This window comes from Staurois parvus, unplaced genomic scaffold, assembly GCF_062004578.1.
Source record: "Staurois parvus isolate SC_StPar_1 unplaced genomic scaffold, SC_StPar_1.0 ptg001589l, whole genome shotgun sequence".
Lineage (NCBI taxonomy): Eukaryota > Metazoa > Chordata > Amphibia > Anura > Ranidae > Staurois > Staurois parvus.
This window is the reverse complement of record NW_028319385.1, coordinates 162,282-176,311: the sequence shown is the minus strand read 5'-3', so window position 1 is coordinate 176,311 and position 14,030 is coordinate 162,282. Positions and strand designations below refer to the sequence as shown.

Below are 14,030 nucleotides of genomic sequence, written 5' to 3'. Positions count from 1 at the left end.
CTAGAAGGACTTTGTCTGCCCCCCGCCTCCACCCTAACTGGACTTTGTCTGCCACCTTACCCCACCCTAATAGGACTTTGTCTGCCCCCCGCCTCCACCCTAATAGGACTTTGTCTGCCCCCCGCCTCCACCCTAATAGGACTTTGTTACCACCCGCCTCCACCCTAATAGGATGTTGTCTGCCCCCCCCCGCCTCCACCCTAATAGGATGTTGTCTGCCCCCCCCCCGCCTCCACCCTAATAGGACTTTGCCCCCCCCACACACACACATACTGTACATTATACATGTGATAGGACCGTCCCCCCCCCCATACTGTACATTATACATGTGATAGGACCCTCCCCCCATACTGTACATTATACATGTGATAGGACCCCCCCCATACTGTACATTATACATGTGATAGGACCCTCCCCCCATACTGTACATTATACATGTGATAGGACCGTCCCCCCCATACTGTACATTATACATGTGATAGGACCGTCCCCCCCATACTGTACATTATACATGTGATAGGACCGTCCCCCCCATACTGTACATTATACATGTGATAGGACCCCCCCCCATACTGTACATTATACATGTGATAGGACCGTCCCCCCCATACTGTACATTATACATGTGATAGGACCCTCCCCCCATACTGTACATTATACATGTGATAGGACCGTCCCCCCCATACTGTACATTATACATGTGATAGGACCGTCCCCCCCATACTGTACATTATACATGTGATAGGACCGTCCCCCACACACACACATACTGTACATTATACATGTGATAGGACTGCCCCCCCATACTGTACATTATACATGTGATAGGACCCTCCCCCCATACTGTACATTATACATGTGATAGGACCCTCCCCCCATACTGTACATTATACATGTGATAGGACCCTCCCCCCATACTGTACATTATACATGTGATAGGACCGTCCCCCCATACTGTACATTATACATGTGATAGGACCCTCCCCCCATACTGTACATTATACATGTGATAGGACCCTCCCCCCATACTGTACATTATACATGTGATAGGACCCCCCCCCCCCCCACACACACACACACAATATATAGAAGCACACAGAGACCAGACAGAAGTCAAATCATTTATTTACACAAATTGTAAACATAGCACAATTCAGAAATGTCGGAGGGGCGTGTTTCATTAACATCCCGCCCACTTTGTGATGTCATTAGTGCAATCATCTATAAAGGGGTGGGCAGGAATCATGGGTACCAAAGCGTACCTGTACACGGTGACAAGAACATATTGCTCGTGTCACTGGTGACATCACAAGGTGCGGAGAGCCCCTCCCCAACCCATTGGCTGCAGTGTTCAGGTGACAGCAGTTGGCCAGGGACACAATGAACTTTATTTACAGAATTTCAGGATAAATCTGAGGGTGTCATTTGGTACCCTCCCCCCAGAACACCCCAATACATCACTTGTAGTGGGCTCCCAGTGTGCCTTTCACTACGCCCCTCCGACACGACACACCACCTATCCGTAGAAAGAACAGAAGATTTCTGGAATTATCAATGTGGCACAAAGTGTAGAAATGTCCATTTATTTACATATATACAGTGAAGGGTGGCACCATATGGGGTGGTGGTGTATGGGCGGAAGGCAGTGAAGGATGGCACCATATGGGGTGGCGGTGTACGGGCGGAAGGCAGTGAAGGATGGCACCATATGGGGTGGCGGTGTACGGGCGGAAGGCAGTGAAGGATGGCACCATCTGGGGTGGCGGTGTACGGGCGGAAGGCAGTGAAGGGTGGCACCATATGGGGTGGTGGTGTATGGGCGGAAGGCAGTGAAGGATGGCACCATATGGGGTGGCGGTGTACGGGCGGAAGGCACAGCGCCAGTCAACTCAACATTGCACATGGAAAATCTGTCATACATTCAGTACTGAAACATACTGGCCGCTTCTATATACAGCCCCCAGGAGGACTGGAGGGGGTCTGTGTGCAGGGTCCTCTACCCTCCTCTTCTGGTGAATATTGCCGGTCTGTGCGGTGTACCCCGGGTCCCCTCTCCCATATTACAGGTCTGTGCGCGGTGTACCCCGGGTCCCCTCTCCCATATTACAGGTCTGTGTGGTGTACCCCGGGTCCCCTCTCCCATATTACAGGTCTGTGTGGTGTACCCCGGGTCCTCTCTCCCATATTACAGGCCTGTGCGCAGTGTACCCCGGGTCCCCTCTCCCATATTACAGGTCTGTGTGGTGTACACCGGGTCCCCTCTCCCATATTACAGGTCTGTGCGCAGTGTACCCCGGGTCCCCTCTCCCATATTACAGGTCTGTGTGGTGTACACCGGGTCCCCTCTCCCATATTACAGGTCTGTGTGGTGTACCCCGGGTCCCCTCTCCCATATTACAGGTCTGTGTGGTGTACCCCGGGTCCCCTCTCCCATATTACAGGTCTGTGTAGTGTACCCCGGGTCCCCTCTCCCACATTACAGGTCTGTGTGGTGTACCCCGGGTCCCCTCTCCCATATTACAGGTCTGTGTGGTGTACCCCGGGTCCCCTCTCCCATATTACAGGTCTGTGTGGTGTACCCCGGGTCCCCTCTCCCATATTACAGGTCTGTGTGGTGTACCCCGGGTCCCCTCTCCCATATTACAGGTCTGTGTGGTGTACACCGGGTCCCCTCTCCCATATTACAGGTCTGTGTGGTGTACACCGGGTCCCCTCTCCCATATTACAGGTCTGTGTGGTGTACACCGGGTCCCCTCTCCCATATTACAGGTCTGTGTGGTGTACCCCGGGTCCCCTCTCCCATATTACAGGTCTGTGTGGTGTACCCCGGGTCCCCTCTCCCATATTACAGGTCTGTGTGGTGTACCCCGGGTCCTCTCTCCCATATTACAGGTCTGTGTGGTGTACCCCGGGTCCTCTCTCCCATATTACAGGTCTGTGTGGTGTACCCCGGGTCCTCTCTCCCATATTACAGGTCTGTGCGGTGTACCCCGGGTCCTCTCTCCCATATTACAGGTCTGTGCGGTGTACCCCGGGTCCTCTCTCCCATATTACAGGTCTGTGCGGTGTACCCCGGGTCCTCTCTCCCATATTACAGGTCTGTGTGGTGTACCCCGGGTCCTCTCTCCCATATTACAGGTCTGTGCGGTGTACACCGGGTCCTCTCTCCCATATTACAGGTCTGTGTGGTGTACACCGGGTCCCCTCTCCCATATTACAGGTCTGTGTGGTGTACCCCGGGTCCCCTCTCCCATATTACAGGTCTGTGTGGTGTACCCCGGGTCCCCTCTCCCATATTACAGGTCTGTGTGGTGTACCCCGGGTCCCCTCTCCCATATTACAGGTCTGTGCGGTGTACACCGGGTCCCCTCTCCCATATTACAGGTCTGTGTGGTGTACCCCGGGTCCCCTCTCCCATATTACAGGTCTGTGTGGTGTACACCGGGTCCCCTCTCCCATATTACAGGTCTGTGCGGTGTACCCCGGGTCCCCTCTCCCATATTACAGGTCTGTGTGGTGTACCCCGGGTCCCCTCTCCCATATTACAGGTCTGTGTGGTGTACCCCGGGTCCCCTCTCCCATATTACAGGTCTGTGTGGTGTACACCGGGTCCTCTCCCATAATATTTGTACAGGTGTATTTTAGTTTTAGCTGTCATTTATAGCATCACCCTACCAGACAGCAATATTTCAGTCTTCGGTGGATTATAACGGCATCTGCTGGGATGGATTTCCTACAGTAAGATTATAGTTGTGTCCATCATCAGAGTCTCACTGCTCCTGCTGCATTTTCCACATAATGAAATATCCAGCAAGGGAAGTGGAGACCCCTGTAAAGGGTTTGTCAGATGATGAAGAAGGAGGGTATGGTGATGTGATCATTGGGGAGTGTGGAGTAATTCAGGTGAGGAAGGGTTCACATGACGCACAGGCCCGCTCCTCCTGGTAGGAGTGAAAGCTGCAATGTGGTTTTTGATCTTTTCTGGAGACACCAGTCTGAACGAGTCCCACAATTCATTTCAAACAGAGTATAAAGTCCAAGGAGAGGTAGTCACATCATGGTCCGGTGTCTTCCCACAATGCCATGACACCCATCTTCCCAGTCATACAAGGTTCTTCCAGTTTGATCCAGGCCTGAGCCACGACACCCATCTTCCCAGTCATACAAGGTTCTTCCAGTTTGATCCAGGCCTGAGCCACGACACCCATCTTCCCAGTCATACAAGGTTCTTCCAGTTTGATCCAGGCCTGAGCCACGACACCCATCTTCCCAGTCATACAAGGTTCTTCCAGTTTGATCCAGGCCTGAGCCACGACACCCATCTTCCCAGTCATACAAGGTTCTTCCAGTTTGATCCAGGCCTGAGCCACGACACCCATCTTCCCAGTCATACAAGGTTCTTCCAGTTTGATCCAGGCCTGAGCCACGACACCCATCTTCCCAGTCATACAAGGTTCTTCCAGTTTGATCCAGGCCTGAGCCACGACACCCATCTTCCCAGTCATACAAGGTTCTTCCAGTTTGATCCAGGCCTGAGCCACGACACCCATCTTCCCAGTCATACAAGGTTCTTCCAGTTTGATCCAGGTGTACTGTAGCAGCGTCAAGTCTTAAAGTGTCTTGGAGGGGAAGCATGGAGGTCAGTGTGGAGACTGGTCCCAGGAGAACTCTACCAAGGACATGGACTCTAGAAAACCTATTCCTAGACAAGGACAGGACAGTCAATGGAGTATGAGGAGTGTCAGCAGGGTGAGCTGGTCAGTGTTTGATCTCCAGGATGGAGGGGTTGTGGTCTAGGATAGCAAGAATAATCTTGTCCATGTATTGCCGCAAACGCAGGTTGATCTCCTCTTGTTCCTTCAAAGCTTCCATCAACTGAAAGGAAAATGGAAAAAAAAAAATTGATTATTGAACCTGGCTGTTCCTTGTGGCCCAAACACCCAACATTTGCCTTCTCTATACCAGTGGGGAGCCCACAACTAAGGATTCTAGGGGGCAGCCCCTATACCTAAAGATATGAGTGGATCCTCTAAATTTGGGTGGTGCTATCCCCTCCAGGCCAGGAAAAAAAAACAGAATTCTGGAACAGAACTACCTCTGTGAAGGGGTCATGTCATAGCATTCTGGGGAGAGGTCAACCCAGACAAGGATTTTGAAGAAGTCCTCTAGAGGGCAGCACCTCCACCTTACCTAGTATGTGGGAGGCCAAGAAAATTAAAGACTGAGCCTCATAGGAGACTTGGAGTACAGCAGTGATATCATTACCAATATTTATAGAGGCGAGGAAGAGCCAAATGTCTGTCTCCAGCCTCTACCGTCAGACGGCCATCTTACCTCGTCCTTCGAGGCGGTGTCAATCTCGGCTGCCAGTGACTGCGCCTTTGTCTGAGTGGAGAAGAGATTCTTGGCTTCATATAGGCTGAGACTGAGAATCTGCCCGCTCAGATCATCGTTCTGGTCCCGGAGCTTCTGGTTGTCCTGGGAGAGGAGCACAAGGTTACAAATTGGTTGGACAGAGACCCAACAATGGAGGGTCCGTATCACAGGAACTGCCACCCTGTATTGGCATAATGAGTGAGTACTGTGAGTCTCCAAACTGTTCACTACGAGGACCGCGCTGGAAGTATCACAAATATCACTTCTAGAAATGAATGAAATTATACAAATGAAAGATTTCCTTCAAGCTTTTTTTTTTTTTTTTTTTTTTTTGGAAAATCAGCAAAACAGGATTCAGAGCAACAGAGAAAGAACATAAGAAATGCCCATCACAGCCCCCCCTTACATCGGGGTCCCCCTAACCCTCCATTACATCAGGGTCCCCCATTTTCTTACATCAGGGTCCCCCTAATTACAGTCCCCCCCATCACAATCCACCACAGTCCTCCCTTACATCAGAGTCTCCATCACAATCCCCCTGCTCACAGCAGGGTCCCCATCACAATCTCTCCCCTACATCAGGGTCCCCATCACAGTCCCCCCCTACATCAGGGTCCCCATCACAGTCCCCCCCTACATCAGGGTCCCCATCACAGTCTGCCCCCTACATCACAGTGCCCCCACATCAGGGTCCCCATCACAGTCTGCCCCCTAGATCACAGTGCCCCCACATCAGGGTCCCCATCACAGTCCCCCCTACATCAGGGTCCCCATCACAGTCCCCCCCCCTACATCACAGTGCCCCCTACATCAGGGTCCCCATCACAGTCTCCTCCCTACATCAGGGTCCCCATCACAGTCTCCCCCCCCCTACATCACAGTGCCCCCTACATCAGGGTCCCCATCACAGTCTCCCCCCTACATCAGGGTCCCCATCACAGTCTCCCCCCTACATCAGGGTCCCCATCACAGTCTCCCCCCTACATCAGGGTCCCCATCACAGTCTCCCCCCTACATCAGGGTCCCCATCACAGTGCCCCCTACATCAGGGTCCCCATCACAGTCTGCCCCCTACATCAGGGTCCTCATCACAGTCCCCCCCCCCCCCAGATCACAGTGCCCCCACATCAGGGTCCCCATCACAGTCCCCCCTACATCAGGGTCCCCATCACAGTCCCCCCCCCCCCTACATCACAGTGCCCCCTACATCCTGGTCCCCATCATAGACTCTCCCCTACATCAGGGTCCCCATTACAGTCCCCCCCCCCCCACATCAGGGTCCCCATCACAGCCCCCCCCCCCCTACATCAGGGTCCCCATCACAGTATCCCCCCTACATCAGGGTCCCCATCACAGTCTCCCCATCGCAGTCTCCCCCCTACATCAGGGTCCCCATCACAGTCTGCCCCCTACATCAGGGTCCTCATCACAGTCCCCCCCAGATCACAGTGCCCCCACATCAGGGTCCCCATCACAGTCCCCCCTACATCAGGGTCCCCATCACAGTCCCCCCCCCTACATCACAGTGCCCCCTACATCAGGGTCCCCATCATAGTCTCTCCCCTACATCAGGGTCCCCATTACAGTCCCCCCCCACATCAGGGTCCCCATCACAGCCCCCCCCCCTACATCAGGGTCCCCATCACAGTATCCCCCCTACATCAGGGTCCCCATCACAGTCTCCCCATCGCAGTCTCCCCCCTACATCAGGGTCCCCATCACAGTGCCCCCTACATCAGGGTCCCCATCACAGTCTGCCCCTACATCAGGGTCCCCATCACAGTGCCCCCTACATCAGGGTCTCCATCACAGTCCCCCCCCCCTATATCAGGGTCCCCATCACAGTCTCCCCCCTACATCAGGGTCCCCATCACAGTCTCCCCCCTCCATCAGGGTCCCCATCACAGTCTGCCCCCTCCATCAGGGTCCCCATCACAGTCTGCCCCTACATCAGGGTCTCCATCACAGTCCCCCCCCCCCCCTATATCAGGGTCCCCATCACAGTCTCCCCCCTACATCAGGGTCCCCATCACAGTCTCCCCCCTCCATCAGGGTCCCCATCACAGTCTGCCCCTACATCACAGTGCCCCCTACATCAGGGTCTCCATCACAGTCCCCCCCCCCTACATCACAGTGCCCCCTACATCCTGGTCCCCATCATAGTCTCTCCCCTACATCAGGGTCCCCATTACAGTGCCCCCTACATCAGGGTCCCCATCAGACCCCCCCCCTACATCAGGGTCCCCATCACAGTCTCCCCCCTACATCAGGGTCCCCATCACAGTCTCCTCCCTACATCAGGGTCCCCATCACAGTGCCCCCTACATCAGGATCCCCATTACAGTCTGCGCCTACATCACAGTGCCCCCTACATCAGGGTCCTCATCACAGTCCCCCCCCCCCCCAGATCACAGTGCCCCCACATCAGGGTCCCCATCACAGTCCCCCCTACATCAGGGTCCCCATCACAGTCCCCCCCCCCCTACATCACAGTGCCCCCTACATCCTGGTCCCCATCAGAGGCCCCTCCCCTACATCAGGGTCTCCATCACAGTCCCCCCCCCCCCTATATCAGGGTCCCCATCACAGTCTCCCCCCTACATCAGGGTCCCCATCACAGTCTCCCCCCTCCATCAGGGTCCCCATCACAGTCTGCCCGTACATCACAGTGCCCCCTACATCAGGGTCTCCATCACAGTCCCCCCCCCCAGATCACAGTGCCCCCACATCAGGGTCCCCATCACAGTCCCCCCTACATCAGGGTCCCCATCACAGTCCCCCCCCCCCTACATCACAGTGCCCCCTACATCCTGGTCCCCATCATAGTCTCTCCCCTACATCAGGGTCCCCATTACAGTCCCCCCCTACATCAGGGTCCCCATCAGAGTCCCCCCCCCACATCAGGGTCCCCATCACAGTCTCCCCCCTACATCAGGGTCCCCATCACAGTCTCCCCCCTACATCAGGGTCCCCATCACAGTCTCCCCCCTACATCAGGGTCCCCATCACAGTGCCCCCTACATCAGGGTCCCCATCACAGTCTGCCCCCTACATCACAGTGCCCCCTACATCAGGGTCCTCATCACAGTTCCCCCCACAGATCACAGTGCCCCACATCAGGGTCCCCATCACAGTCTCCCCTACATCAGGGTCCCCATCACAGTCCCCCCCCTCATCACAGTGCCCCCTACATCCTGGTCCCCATCATAGTCTCTCCCCTACATCAGGGTCCCCATTACAGTCCCCCCCCTACATCAGGGTCCCCATCACAGTCCCCCCCCTACATCAGGGTCCCCATCACAGTCCCCCCCCCCCCTACATCAGGGTCCCCATCACAGTCCTCCCCCCTACATCAGGGTCCCCATCACAGTCTCCCCCCTACATCAGGGTCCTCATCACAGTGCCCCCTACATCAGGGTCCCCATCACAGTCTGCCCCCCTCATCACAGTGCCCCCTACATCCTGGTCCCCATCACAGTCTCTCCCCTACATCAGGGTCCCCATCACAGTCCCCCCCTACATCAGGGTCCCCATCACAGTCCCCCCTACATCAGGGTCCCCATCACAGTCCCCCCTACATCAGGGTCCCCATCACAGTCTGCCCCCTACATCACAGTGCCCCCTACATCAGGGTCCTCATCACAGTTCCCCCCACAGATCACAGTGCCCCACATCAGGGTCCCCATCACAGTCCCCCCTACATCAGGGTCCCCATCACAGTCCCCCCCCTCATCACAGTGCCCCCTACATCCTGGTCCCCATCATAGTCTCTCCCCTACATCAGGGTCCCCATTACAGTCCCCCCCCCTACATCAGGGTCCCCATCACAGTCCCCCCCCCTACATCAGGGTCCCCATCACAGTCCCCCCCCCTACATCAGGGTCCCCATCACAGTCCCCCCCCCCCCTACATCAGGGTCCCCATCACAGTCCTCCCCCCTACATCAGGGTCCTCATCACAGTGCCCCCTACATCCTGGTCCCCATCATAGTCTCTCCCCTACATCAGGGTCCCCATCACAGTCCCCCCCTACATCAGGGTCCCCATCACAGTCCCCCCTACATCAGGGTCCCCATCACAGTCCCCCCTACATCAGGGTCCCCATCACAGTCCCCCCCTACATCAGAGTGCCCCCTAGATCACAGTCCCCCCCCCCCTACATCAGGGTCCCCATCACAGTCCCCCCCCACATCACAGTTCCCCCCCCCCCCCCACATCAGGGTCCCTATCACAGTCCCCCCCACATCAGGGTTCCCTTCAGGGTCCTCCCCCCCCTCACATCAGAGAACTGGATACAATGTTGCGGTAGGCCATAGTTGGGGCCCCCTGATCTAAATGATGAAAATGTAGAGTTTGGTGTAACTATGAAAGTGGCAGCCAATCAGATTCCAGCTGTCATTCCTCCCCTGTAGGTCAGACAGTGACAGGAAGGACAGATCATCATTTCCGTTTGATAAATCAGAGTTTGTGTCCCAGATTGTCATGTTACAGGGGTCTCTGGTCTCTATAGATGGCAGACAAGAATGAAGAGAGAGCGCCCCCCAGAGGTGGGACAGTCCTTACCAGTTTGAGGCGTCTGATCTCCTGCTCGAGCTCGGATTCGCGGGTTTTGGCAGTATATTCGTACAGTCCCACCGATGAGCTCCGCCCCCGACCGTGCCGCTCGCAGTCTAAGCGGTAGATCTGTAGGTGCTCCAGCTCCTTCCGTAGATCTTCAATCAGCTGCAAATGTACAAAGTGATCAGATCTCATCACAGCGAATCATTGAGCAGCAATTGTGGGAGACAGTATGGGGACAGGCGGACCTCGTCATAGAACACACAGCAGCCCCTGTACTGGGAGAGTCTTCCTAGAATAGTGGGTGGAGTCAGGCTGTGACATCACATAATATGTGTTAAAATGACACACTGAATGCTGTCCGAAAAATAGGACCAGCGCCACCTAGAGGCTAATATATTATGAAGTATTCCAAATATACAGGCAGCGCCCAAAAGGTTCCGAATACGAAGAACACACCACACATTCTCACCTCTTGCGTAGCTTCACGTTCCCGCTGGAAGTTCTGCCGGTTTTGCCGCAATTTATCCATCATTTTCTTGTACAGATCCATCTCATCTTTCAGCCGCAGGCTGGTGTCCTCCAGCTTATCAGACATGCGCTGCCTCTCCTGAAGACCATAAAGAACAGCTTTAAGGGAAAGATGGAACACCTCGCACCTACCCTATGTGTATGTACAGGGAGAATCAAAGTCCCCCCACACCCAATACCTCCAGCAGACTCCTTCCCCCACAGAGCACCCTGTGAGCTCCCCTCCTCCAGTACTCCATGTAGGTTCCCCCCACAGAACACCCCATGGCTTCCTCGCACCCCTAGCGGAATCTCCTCACCTCATCTATCCTCTCTGTATGAGACTTCAGTCTGGTGATGGCAGTTAGTAACTCTTCATTCTCCTCCTCCAGCTCCTGAATCCTGAAACAAAGACAGAAGGTTGTCTCATCATGGTATATAGACAGGTCCTCTTCAAGGACCTGACACAGGAAGCCCTGACAATGGAATAAAGCGTGGTAGGAATTGCTGTCTATTAGGGGTCTGTGTGGAGTGGAGTATGGTTGAACCATTACATCATCTTCATTCAACTTCACTACCTAACCATTAGGTAGCTTACATTATTCTTCCATGCTGGAGCAGCGGACAGGAGGATTCTGGGAATTCACTGAATTCAGGGTGTGCACTGGGGTTACCATCAGCCTTATCAGTTACTTTTTGGATACACAATTTTGACTTGGCCTTTACTAGGAGAATGCTTAATGGTGGAGGAGATCTTACCTGGCATTCAGCAGCTCTAGCTCTGTTCCCTTCTCCTTCTCCAGCCTGGAGTACGTTTCCCTGTGCCGCTTCAGCTCCTCATCCAGAATCTGCTCCGACCTGGTCTCCTGGTCCTTCAGCAACTCTTCCAATTCATGAACCCTGCAGACCACAATCCGTATTCCATCACAATCAAATCTGTCCGCCACCAGTCACCCATTTCTCATCTGTCTATCTGTCCCCCTTCTCATCTCCCCATCTGTCCGCCGCCTGTCCCCTGTGTCCCATCTGTCCCCCGTCTCATCTTCCCATCTGTCCGCCGCCTGTCCCCTGTGTCCCATCTTCCCGTGTGTCCCCCGTGTCTCGTCTGCCCGTCTGGCCACCGCCTGTCCCCCGTGTCTCGTCTGCCCGCTGCCTGTCCCCCGTGTCTCGTCTGCCCGCCGCCTGTCCCCCGTGTCTCGTCTGCCCGCCGCCTGTCCCCCGTGTCTCGTCTGCCCGCCGCCTGTCCCCCGTGTCTCGTCTGCCCGCCGCCTGTCCCCCGTGTCTCGTCTGCCTGCCGCCTGTCCCCCGTGTCTCGTCTGCCCGCCGCCTGTCCCCTGTCCCCCGTGTCTCGTCTGCCCGCTGCTTGTCCCCCGTGTCTCGTCTGCCCACCGCCTGTCCCCTGTCCTCCGTGTCTCGTCTGCCAGTCTGTCTGCCGCCTGTCCCCCGTGTCTCGTCTGCCAGTCTGTCCGCCGCCTGTCCCCCGTGTCTCGTCTGCCCACCGCCTGTCCCCGTGTCTTGTCTGCCCACCGCCTGTCCCCCGTGTCACGTCTACCCACCGCCTGTCCCCCATGTCTCGTCTGCCCGCCGCCTGTCCCCCGTGTCTCATCTTCCCCTCTGTCTACCGCCTGTCCCCCGTGTCTCGTCTGTCCGCCCCCTGTCCCCCGTGTCTCATCTTCCCATCTGTCCGCCGCTTGTCCCCCGTGTTTTGTCTGCCTATCTGTCCACCTCCTGTCCCATGTGTATCATCTGCCATCACCTGTCCCCTGTGTCTTGGCTGCTCATCTCGTCTGCCATTTTTTGTTCCTTTTGTCTTTCCTACTTGTCTGCCACCTGTGCCCCTTCTGCCCACTACCAGTCCCCCTTCTGCCCACTACCAGTCCCCCTTCTGCCCACTACCTGTCCCCCTTCTGCCCACTACCTGTCCCCTGTTCTCCGTCTGCCCACTACCTGTCCCCTGTTCTCCGTCTGCCCACTACCTGTCCCCTGTTCTCCGTCTGCCCACTACCTGTCCCCTGTTCTCCTTCTGCCCACTACCTGTCCCCTGTTCTCCGTCTGCCCACTACCTGTCCCCTGTTCTCCTTCTGCCCACTACCTGTCCCCTGTGCCCCTTCTGCCCACTACCTGTCCCCTGTGCCCCTTCTGCCCACTACCTGTCCCCTGTTCTCCTTCTGCCCACTACCTGTCCTCTGTGCCCCTTCTGCCCACTACCTGTCCCCTGTGCCCCTTCTGCCCACTACCTGTCCCCTGTGCCCCTTCTGCCCACTACCTGTCCCCTGTCCTTGTAGTCTCTTCTTTGTCTCCTGTGCCCGTCTGTCCCCTTTGTCTCTTCACCTTATTATATCACAGCAGTCTATCACGGGTCTCTCTCCTCCTCTGTCCTGTCTTCTCTGTGTCTTACCTATGCACCAGCTGGGTGTTCTCATGTTTTAATTTGCTCTTGACGTCTCCATTTGTCTGGTTGTCATTCTCTAGCTCTGTCACCTTCTTCTCCAGGTAACTGACCTGTGATAAATGACAGACAGATATAGACACAGTCATTGTTACTTTTCTATTATCCCTGCATTCTGCAGTTCAATCAAGCAGCCAGCAGGGGGCAGCGTTGTATGGCAGGAATTTCTAACCATAAGGTGATCATAAACTACAGAAGTGTCACTACTGCTTTCACCTCTAGGGGACGCCACACCCCTCCATACCCAGCTTTATCATAGGGTTAGGGGGGACGCCACACCCCTCCATACCCAGCTTTATCATAGGGTTAGGGGGGACGCCACACCCCTCCATACCCAGCTTTATGATAGGGTTAGGGGGGACGCCACACCCCTCCATACCCAGCTTTATCATAGGGTTAGGGGGGACGCCACACCCCTCCATACCCAGCTTTATGATAGGGTTAGGGGGGACGCCACACCCCTCCATACCCAGCTTTATGATAGGGTTAGGGGGGACGCCACACCCCTCCATACCCAGCTTTATCATAGGGTTAGGGGGGACGCCACACTCCTCCATACCCAGCTTTATGATAGGGTTAGGGGGGACGCCACACTCCTCCACTATACCCAGCTTTATGATAGGGTTAGGGGGGACGCCACACTCCTCCACTATACCCAGCTTTATGATAGAGTTAGGGGGGACGCCACACTCCACTATACCCAGCTTTATCATAGGGTTAGGGGGGACGCCACACTCCACTATACCCAGCTTTATGATAGGGTTAGGGGGGACGCCACACTCCTCCATACCCAGCTTTATGATAGGGTTAGGGGGGACGCCACACTCCTCCATACCCAGCTTTATGATAGGGTTAGGGGGGACGCCACACTCCTCCACTATACCCAGCTTTATGATAGAGTTAGGGGGGACGCCACACTCCACCACTATACCCAGCTTTATGATAGAGTTAGGGGGGACGCCACACCCCTCCATACCCAGCTTTATCATAGGGTTAGGGGGGACGCCACACCCCTCCATACCCAGCTTTATCATAGGGTTAGGGGGGACGCCACACTCCTCCATACCCAGCTTTATCATAGGGTTAGGGGGGACGCCACACCCCTCCATACCCAGCTTTATGATAGGGTTAGGGGGGAC

The 14,030-nt window shown here is 55.4% G+C and overlaps 1 protein-coding gene across 4 annotated transcripts in view; it reads right to left on the bottom strand.

Moving 5' to 3' along the window:
* Positions 1-1,107: 1,107 nt before the first annotated feature.
* The window catches only part of RAB11FIP4 (RAB11 family interacting protein 4), an 85,215-nt gene continuing 72,292 nt past the window's right edge, over positions 1,108-14,030 (bottom strand). For all 4 annotated transcript variants that reach the window (XM_089662923.1, XM_089662924.1, XM_089662925.1 and 1 more), the window contains 7 exons: positions 12,841-12,944; positions 11,202-11,342; positions 10,763-10,844; positions 10,405-10,542; positions 9,939-10,097; positions 5,335-5,478; positions 1,108-4,875 (listed from right to left, as the gene is read on the bottom strand). In XM_089662923.1, coding sequence (XP_089519049.1) covers positions 4,759-4,875; positions 5,335-5,478; positions 9,939-10,097; positions 10,405-10,542; positions 10,763-10,844; positions 11,202-11,342; positions 12,841-12,944 — 885 coding nt within the window. In that variant the 3' untranslated portion in view covers positions 1,108-4,758. The remainder of the gene's footprint in view (positions 4,876-5,334; positions 5,479-9,938; positions 10,098-10,404; positions 10,543-10,762; positions 10,845-11,201; positions 11,343-12,840; positions 12,945-14,030) is intronic.